The sequence below is a fragment of the Embiotoca jacksoni genome, unplaced genomic scaffold (genome assembly GCF_022577435.1).
Source record: "Embiotoca jacksoni isolate LCO1_2020_lvr unplaced genomic scaffold, fEmbJac1.0.p SCAF_24, whole genome shotgun sequence".
Classification (NCBI taxonomy): Eukaryota; Metazoa; Chordata; class Actinopteri; family Embiotocidae; genus Embiotoca; species Embiotoca jacksoni.
Genome location: NW_027185375.1, coordinates 560,001 through 569,553, shown reverse-complemented (window position 1 = coordinate 569,553; position 9,553 = coordinate 560,001). Strand labels below are relative to the sequence as shown.

The 9,553-nt window shown below is 41.7% G+C and overlaps 1 protein-coding gene across 2 annotated transcripts in view; it reads right to left on the bottom strand.

Moving 5' to 3' along the window:
* Positions 1-1,806: 1,806 nt before the first annotated feature.
* The window catches only part of ndrg2 (NDRG family member 2), a 33,092-nt gene continuing 25,345 nt past the window's right edge, over positions 1,807-9,553 (bottom strand). For both annotated transcript variants that reach the window (XM_069158897.1, XM_069158896.1), the window contains 12 exons: positions 9,411-9,531; positions 8,550-8,612; positions 8,137-8,197; positions 7,322-7,408; positions 6,957-7,013; positions 6,730-6,833; positions 6,606-6,644; positions 6,461-6,512; positions 6,238-6,285; positions 6,119-6,154; positions 5,571-5,622; positions 1,807-5,120 (listed from right to left, as the gene is read on the bottom strand). In XM_069158897.1, the coding sequence (XP_069014998.1) occupies positions 4,957-5,120; positions 5,571-5,622; positions 6,119-6,154; positions 6,238-6,285; positions 6,461-6,512; positions 6,606-6,644; positions 6,730-6,833; positions 6,957-7,013; positions 7,322-7,408; positions 8,137-8,197; positions 8,550-8,612; positions 9,411-9,531 (884 nt within the window). In that variant the 3' untranslated portion in view covers positions 1,807-4,956. The remainder of the gene's footprint in view (positions 5,121-5,570; positions 5,623-6,118; positions 6,155-6,237; positions 6,286-6,460; positions 6,513-6,605; positions 6,645-6,729; positions 6,834-6,956; positions 7,014-7,321; positions 7,409-8,136; positions 8,198-8,549; positions 8,613-9,410; positions 9,532-9,553) is intronic.

The following is a 9,553-nucleotide window of genomic DNA, read 5'->3' as shown; positions in this document are numbered from 1 at the left end:
ACTTCCGGGGGAGGAAAAGTTTTTCAAAATAAAAGGAACTCCCGCGCATTGTATGTCTAGTTCTGTTCGCCTGCAAATGGGACTGTTGTGACTAAAACTGACATATTTACAGTCACCGGTCCAACCATGCTACTAGGCAATAATCAGCATTATACTTTTATGAAATATTTTGATAAAAATAACAACTGGAGGTGACCGAGACCACGATGTCTCATTCTGCTGCAACAATAGTCAACGTCTGGGCTCATCAACTAAAACTACAATACAGAAGTGAAACGCTTAATTTCCCAGTTTCTGTTTTTATTTTGGAGTTGTTGTTACGGTTTGATAAAGTGGATAAAGCCTATCGTGCGCTGTTATTTTGAAGGCCAGTTCAGGCTATTTCCGGTTTTGAACAGGTTGACCTTTCCTCCCGACTTGTCTTCATCTCAATGCGGACCGACCGGTTGTCCTCTCCCGGCCCGACCGGGCGCAGCGATCCGGGGCTGTTGACGCTGCTGACAGGTGAGGAAACTTTGCATATTGTTTTGATCGTTTACGCCCACTTATTACCAGATTACGTGGAAGCAGCCGCAGGCACCACTTAAGATCAAACGGTTACTCTTTTCCATCAGTGTGTAGAAAAACATTCATGAATCAGTTTAATCAACTTTAATTTCACCATGAAATCCAGCGAACATGTAAAACCTTCCAGAACTTGAGACTCTAATGAACTTTTCAGGTCATCTAAATATTCTTAGTTGTGAATCAACTGGTGTAATTTATTTATTTATATATATATATATATATATTTTTAGATAAATCACAATCTAAAAACTCTCGTTAAAGACAGAGCAGCTGGACAATCACAGATCATTTAAAGACTGCGCAGGGGCTGAAGAAACGGGAGTTATTAGTAAGGTGCACACCGACACGTGTCCAGCAGATGGCAGCATTTCCCCCCCAAAACACTGTAAATTGCGATTCCATGAGAAAGGTCTTTTCTTTCTGGATCACAGCTTTGGTTGATCCTCTGAAAAACATTCTTATATTACAGTTACTGATAAATGATAGATATGACAGTAAACCCACCTACAGCTTTGAATCATGATTTTATATTTATTTCTTATTTGCTCGTCGGTCCGTTTGACACCTGGAATGATGAGACGAAAGCGTTGATGAGAATACATCTATTAATAAATTAATTTAATGAAATAATGCACATGTAGTTTGTCCGATCTTCCTGTGCACTTTATGGTAAAGTGGTATTATTATCAGCCTTTCAACATCTAGAGTCTTTTGCTCATCCTTCCATCATTCATCAGCTGCAGCTGTGCTGCTTTCAGTGGTGGATTATGTGTTTAACTTCATCATAGTTTTTTAAAAAAAAATGGTTTTATTATAGTTTGCTCCTCGTTTTTAAAATATGTGTCTCTGCTGTCAGTACACTTTTCCGTGTTTCTGATTGGTCGGATGCTGGAAGCTCATCCTCCTTCATGTGTCAATGTGAAATTGCCTGAAATAGTAATTAATTAAGAGGTACATTAAGACACAGATCCACTAGTACACAGGTACTTTTGCATTTTCCAAGATGGCATCTAATTCCTTTCTCGCTCAGTGCTGCCGCTGATGGCCACAAGCTGCATTGCAAGCATTTTAATACCATCAGGGCCTTGATCAGTCTATTTAATTTAAGTTGTCTTATTCCATTTTTTTAATGAGTGTTGTATGGAAATATCAATTCATTTATTTAAAAACAATGTCAGACAATTATCAGAAATTGTGAAAAGTCAGCAATCGGAGAATAAAAGACAGAAGACAAGAAAATTACTCTTAAGCTTTTATTAATATTTAAGTTTGCTTTTTTAAGGATGTTCATTGTGTTACACAGAGAAATTAGCCACACAAGTAAATTTGATTGTATTATTTTTTTACTTTTAATCTTTTTTTTTTATTGTTAATTATATTATTCTCCCTTTATAAGCGCTAATGCTAAAAAAGTTACACAAGAACTATCACACGGTTAACTAACTTGTGAGCACATCGGGACAGTAAACTAACACTTCACGTAGATAAAACAAAAAAAAAATTAAATTCCCAAAAAACATAGAAGGGGAAAGAAAAAATATGATCTGAGTAAAAATGAAGAGATAAACAAAAGACGAAAATGGACAAACATTTACAATCACACAGCCCTGCTCGACCCTCCAGAAAGAAGTACCGCTCCGGTTTCCTTTTTTTTATTTGGCAATTTTTCCTTCTCGGCTCAATATCCTCCTATATTTGGTAGATATTCCCACGACGGATTGTTTTGAGTTGTAATTTCAGCCTGGGATGAGCCAAACATTTACATTCCACACTTCAGCCCCGCGGACGGCAACGCAAGTGCCCTAAAAAAAAACAACAAAAAAAACCCAGAGTGGCATCCTGGATCTGCGTTCATATCGCAAACCACGCAAACATCTAATCGTCAGGATTTGAGTTGAAACGCATTAGCTGCTAGTGGTTTCAAAAGGCTGGTTACGCATTGCACAGGTGGGGTAGTCACTTAAAACGGATCGACAATAATGTGATCTCAAAAACCCCAATCGGAGGCCCTCGACCAGACCTTCCCGTCGCCCCGTCTCAACTTCATCAAACAGGTTTGGGAGAGGAGCACCTGGATAGCATGTGGGGTGGGGTGGGGGTTGGGGGGGGCAACCTCCAGCTTACTCATAAAAAAAAAACAAAAAAAAAAAAAAAAAACATACTGCTCATTTAAAGAAAAGAAAAACCGGGTGCAGCTTTAACCGCTTTACTACTACTTCCGTCACACGCCTAAAATGCACGTACGCATCCGATGTTGTTCGATTGGATTCAAATATGAGTCCCTTTTTAAAAAAGTACAGTCGGTGTGATAATGGCTACGCGTCACAGGGCAGTGGTTAGCTTCGTGTTTGGAAAATATTCACGGTTTAGAGGGAATTTCGATTGACTGAGACGCTGTAAATGATGCACATTTAGCTCACAGCATTTCTGACGTTAAAATCAAAGATAAGGTGGCTCCCTCTTATCGTTTTGAGGAGGGGGTGGGGGGGGACTCGTCCTTTTGGCAGTACGCTTCAGCTTATTGGCTGCAACTAGTTGAGGCAAAGATTTTGAGCTCCTGTGGTGGCAGTGAAGGGGCTGGTTCATTGTCATTCGTAAGACACAGACGGGTGCGGGGGTTTATTGGTCTCAAACCTTTTCTCAAGGACCTTGACCCCTGACCTTTCTCCGTCCTGCTGCCGCCGCCGCCGCGTTAATTAATTGTGCTTACAAGGTTTCGAGCTCACCCGCACACCCACCCTCGCATTTTACTTCCTCCAACACTCGCGTAGCAGAACGATCACGTGCAGACACATTTCTCTTGACCCCCCCCCCCCCCCCCACACACACACACACAAAAAAAGCCGCTTGTCGGTGTGTGTGTGTTCAGTTTTACCTCGCTGCGCACATAAACTCAAGTCTGCTCGCTGGGTTTGTTTCGGAGGTATTCCACGCACGGTCAAGGCGAAGGGATTTTACAACCCAGGTGATTAAAACACAGTGATCCCTTGCGGCCACGCCGAGCACTTGCGATGCACTATCCACACGAGCATGCTACCGATGATGTCACGCACCCCCCCCCCCCCCCCACTCCCCCCAGCGCACCCCCGCCAGTGAGTCGGACCGCAAGTGTGGATATTGGGACACGCGAGCGCAAAGACAAAGCCAGCAATATTGGAAGCACTATTTAAATGTGCGACTAGCGTGAAACGATCTTACCTATGCTTACCTTCAGACCATCATATGTTGCAAAAAAAAACCAACAACAACAACAGAACAAACACACACACACACACACACACACACACACACACACACACACACACACACACACACACTTAGCAGAATATAAAAGAAAAATATTATCCAGTCAATATTCACACGGGCTGATACCAGGCATGCAACTTCCAAACAATCCAGAAAAAAAAAAAAACCCTCTTCCTGCCCATCACCCTCAAATCCAATGGGGGCAAAAAAAAACAACCAGTCACCTATAGAAGGGGGGGGGGGGCAGATGGAAGACATAAAAAAACCTGGCAACATCAAGGAGGAAGTAGTCACTATAATGGTTCTGATTGGCCGTGAGCACGTGACGGGGTCAACCAATCAGTAGCTTTAGCCCCTTGCTGAGACAGGTTTACAGATAAGAAAATCAAAATCAAAATACAGAAAAAAAAAAAAAAAAATAACGCACTAAAAAGGTAGCTTAAAAAGTAGTAGACACACATCGTTGTAAGTATCTCTGCTATACTATGTTTTTTTTTTTTTGTGGGTTTTCTTGTTTAATCTATGTCATTTTTAAACTCGTCGTGTAATAAAGAGAAAAGTGTTACCGTTGTCATCATCATTAGCTTCATCGACAACATAATCATCAACATCAATACAGTTATTTTTCCCGGAGTTATCACTATCAGTTAACGCCGCTATCGGCCGCTCCGTGTGGAGATTAAAGGGCTGCGTGGGCTGACAGAGGCTCCAATGGAGGACTGGTGGCCATTCTTCACCGCCTCCCTCGTTGTTGTTTTTTTCTTTTATTAATCTCTTCTTGCCGTGTAAACACTCTACTTCTAATAGTTATTGCAGAAGAGCTCCGTCTACTTTGTTTTCAGCTTGGGGGACGCGAGGAAAAAGGATTGGACTTCGAATGTGGTGCAAAAATGTGGACGGCGACTTCTCCGTCCGCCACTGAAATCACTCTGTTTCTCGTTCCCTGTCGCTATTCTGCTCTTGTGTGTGTGTGGGGGGGGGTGAGGGGGATGATGGGAGTTGAGTTTCCTGAACTATTGTCATGCTTCATCCTCTCCATTCCCTTTTTTTTCTTTTTTTTTTTTGCATTCAGCTCTCCTTCTCTCTCTCTCTCTCTCTCTCTCTCTCTATCTTTGTCGTTTGGTTTCCCCCCCCACCCCCTCTTCAGCACGACACCTCCATCGTCTGGGAGGGGCTCGGCGGCATCTGGCCGCCCTGCGAGCCCTGGGACAGGGTGCGGGAGCGGGAGCGGGAGCCATCCATGGAGTAGGAGGAGGAGAGGGAGGTGGTGCGGGAGCGGGACAGGCGGGTCATGCAAGACGAAGCCACTGTGGAGAGATGACACGAACCGTGAGTGTACGTTCACAACCGCAAAAGCGCACAATGTTCAAAGGATAAAAGCCGACACGCTTCTATATTTGTCGTTACTGTTGACAAATGACGTACAAGCATAAGTCCGTCTCTCAAAAACTATTTTTTTTTTTAATATTTAATGGCAAGACGGTGAATGTGGGACTCAAACTGTAAGACTCCTACTAAAGGAAACCGGCACCGTTTCATTTGACTCATTTATGTTTTTGTTTGTCGTATGAAACTTATGAAATACTTGCTGGTCTGACAATAATGGGATTTGTTGACCATAAGGGAAATACAGAAGATTTGCATACTTTAATGCCGGTGACACAAAATGGATTTTTTTTTTTTAACAGTACACGGTTTGTGTTACACAAAACTGCATTTGTAAACTCATGAATGAATGTCCAGTAAAGTGAACTTACTGTAGCCCATGCCCTGGATGAAATACTTGAACGCCTCTGTCAGTTTAGCAGGCTGCAACCAAATAAAACAGATCATGTTAAGTATTCAACAGAAACAATGACTTATTATCGCTGGAACTAAATAACGCCGGTGACCTTGTGTGGCAGCCGTAGAAACCCCCCAAAATTATATTTCTTTATATGGCGACAAAACACAACACAAAGTTATTTCATGGCTCTTTACACAGTAAACTGTCCTGACAACAGAACTTTACAACATCCTACAGAGGAAACCAACAATTCAACAATTCCCACAGGAGGGAAAAACTCCCTTTTAACAGGAAAGGCCCATAAGTAGACGGCCATCTTTTTTGCAGTACCAGAATAACTGTTAAGTTTTATTCACGTCCTGCGCAATTAAACCAACGTAAGACCCAACTTTTAAATACGTTGGTGAGTAAAAGTCCGGTCTGTCATTTCGAGATCTCACTGTGATCCAACGGGAGATCGTTTATCAGATTAAAATCTTTAACGTCAGTGGCCGGTGATGTTTCAGAGGTTGTTCTTACCTGAGTCAGTTGAGGGAGACCGCCAGCGTCAGCCATCTGTGAAGGGACAGAAGAAATAAAAAACAGTGAGAGAGAGAGCAGATTAAAGCGACGCTACATGAACGGACGTGACCGCTCACCTTTAGGAACGAGGTCGTTGTCGGGTCCATTTTGCTGTTGCACTCCACCTGGTGGTGACCGGAAGAAAACAAACAAGTGAACCACCACCGTCACAGCCCATCAGATCGTTCTTTACACATAAAACATGCAATCAAATAGTAAAAAAAAAAGCCATCGGAAACATGAAAAGTCACCTTAGTTCCCGTTAAAGCAACATTTGTAAAACATGCTTGTTAAACTTACAGCAGCGTCCTCGTATGGAGCTTGATCCCCAACCACTAACATGACTGGACACCTGAGACGAGACACGCGTAGAGATTTAGAGGTCAGATGATTGTCATGGACAGATTTATGACGTTAGGTATTTTATAACGGAGAGGGTATTTACTTGAAGGTGCTGTTGCGGTCGATGTTCAGGTCTCTGCGACTGGAGGGAAACAAAGACGATGTCAGTCGCGGTGCGAAGCGGAGTTTATTTGGGTTTGCGTGACGGTGCCTGCGGGCGTGTTTACCTGAGGTACGTCTTCCAGAGCAGCTCTATGTTGACCGCATTAGGGGATTTAGAGAGGCGGTCTCTGTGAGACTGCACTAGGTCTGTGTTTGATGACAGCTCCTCCTATAAGATACAAAACAAACAAAAAAAAAAGATTTTAGAAAAACGCTCAAAAGTGATGCAACTTTTTCTTTTTTTTTTGGTGCAATTTATAGAAAATATGCCGTTTTCTTTCTGATGTTGTACCTGACTGAAGAGGTGGCACAGGATCTGGTCGGTGAGGGAGGACGTCACAGAGCTGAGCTACAGAGGGAGAGGGAACGCTGTTCATCATTTAATAAAAACACGACATAATGTAATATGAACTGTCATGAACATCATTTCATATCTGCAGCTAAAGTGGAATTGATGAAGAACTCCTATTAGGGACAAACTAGATTAGAAAAGGTTTGTGTGGAGGAGACGGGGCGACTCATTCAGTCTGGAGAAAGAAAGAAAGAAAGAAAGAAAGAAAGAAAGAAAGAAAGAAAGAAAGAAAGAAAGAAATAAACAAAGAAACAAAGAAACAAGCAAACAAAGGTCAGAGAGGAGGAGAAAAGAGACAGCCGTACCTTCTGAGCGGCCCAGTCTATCCACCCTCGAGCGTTGGTGTCGATGTTCACCAGAACCAGACCTTCCACTGAATCTGGGTTTGCAATCTGAGGAGAGAAAGAAGAGGCAACGACTATCGAGCTTAGGGTCAAAGAAGAGATATTTCAAAGTGACAACAATGTAGAAATTGCCTCCTAAATACTCATAATAGTCCCGAAGTGTAGAATTTTCGGTGTGACATCAGTAAAATTCCTTAACTCTTATTTTAATATCAGGAATGATTTCCTTGAGATGTTCAGGAAAGACAATTGTATTTTTGGTGCCACTTGTTAAAGTAAAAACAACATTTGGGCTTATTAGAGTTCAGATCATTGTGTTTATATGAAGGTGTTCATTTCCATTGACATTGTAGTCCACGTGCTTGTTTATCCAGAGTTACGTTATTATGTTTAAACGTATTTAATCAAATATCTTGAGCCCTTTGTCTGTAGACATTTTCGCAAATTCATCTTAACTAAAGGTAACCAATCCCTCCATAGCTTAGGAACTACCTACTTTAAGGTGTACCAATCGAGCACCGTCAACAGTATTGTCACTACGATTTGCGCCAAAGGGATTTTATTTTTTCTTTCAAAAAAAGTTACTAGGAAATTACTAAAATACAACACGACTAAAATAGACCACTGCCAATTACTCTAATCAAAACATAACAAGTTAAGACATGTCAATTAAAGTTTGGATTGTTTGACTCCTCTTTTGAGAAACGCATTAATCTTCATATCTAACAGAGTACAAATGCAGAGAGTGAAATAGTTTTAATAAAGATGATGCTCACTGCGAACTTGGACAGGATGTACGCTCCTGTTCCCACACCCACTCCGATTACAGTACGGAAGCTGACGGAAGGAGGCGCGCAGTTAATATCACGTACAGTATACACAATTAATGCATGAAAACACACAGTGCACTTTAACTTAACTCACTTTTTATTTTTTATTCAAGGAAAACGTTTCATGGGATTTGTCTCGGGTTGAGTTAAGAACCAGACCGGTTGTATTCGATTGCAAAAAAGATCTACTTGTTGGAAACTTTTAGTCTTATTGAGGATGACTGGGATCCTAATTGGCTGTGATATAAAGCAAGATGTCACCAGCATAGAGAGAGACCTCAGTACAGGTAAGTTCATAGATGTGTGGGTCGAAGCACAAGGCCTTCGTCTTCACGTCAAAATAAATACGGTTAACTCACTTGAAAAACTGCAGGACAGCAGGGATCATCTCTGCTATGATCTCCATGGAGGGATACTGGTAACTAAGGTGGCAAACACAAATCGTGTCAATACAATCACAACAAAATAGGAGTTATGGTTATATATGTCGACATAAATGGAACAGCTTGCCTTTAAATATTTGGTAAAAACTAACATATTCATGTGGTTTTGTTGAACATCTGACCTTTTGTATCCAAACCACCTACAAACTATTAAAGTCGCTCGCTATTTTGGAACAAACTCGCATGAACGAGTGTTAATAATGCCATTACTGTGAGATTACGTCCTGCTGTTATATTAAAATATTTATATTAATGAATACACCTATTTAAACCGATGTCTCGCCAAACTAACGACGAAGAACCACGATATTTACATTTGACTGATAACTGAAGGACACCCAGAAGCTGTCCCTTTTTTTTTTTTTTTTTTTTTTAGAACAAAACCAAAAAAGAAAAATTGATCTTCAATTTCTAGAATCAGCAGCAGGATTCAAGGGTCACAGTCGAGATGCCGCGACAATACACGGCGACGAAATCCCACTGAAATGATCACGGAGCGAGGGGGAAGCGATAAAGAGGTGCGGGAGGAAGAAATAAGAAGTGTGGAAAGTGAAAAGGGAAGGATTTAGTTTAAACCTCTGACAAGAGGGCATTAGAGCCCGAGGAGGAGGAGGAGGGGATGAGAGATGTGGATGTTAAGTTTTTTTTTTAAGTTTTTTTTTAGAGGAGATTAGGTTTAAGCCTGCGTAGAAGATTGTTTCTGAGAAGTTTACTTCAAAAAAAAAAAAAAAAAGGTTACTGCAGGGCACTGGGAATACCAGCGCGTGAACGTCGTACCCTGCTGGGTAGGCGGCAGCCCCTTCCTCTTGTCCCGGCGCGTCAATGTGAATCAGGGTGAAGTTCTTGACGATCTCCTGCATCTCCTCGAACTTAAACAGAGGAGAGAAGCAGCTCTTACCTGCCGGAGAGAAAAAAAAATA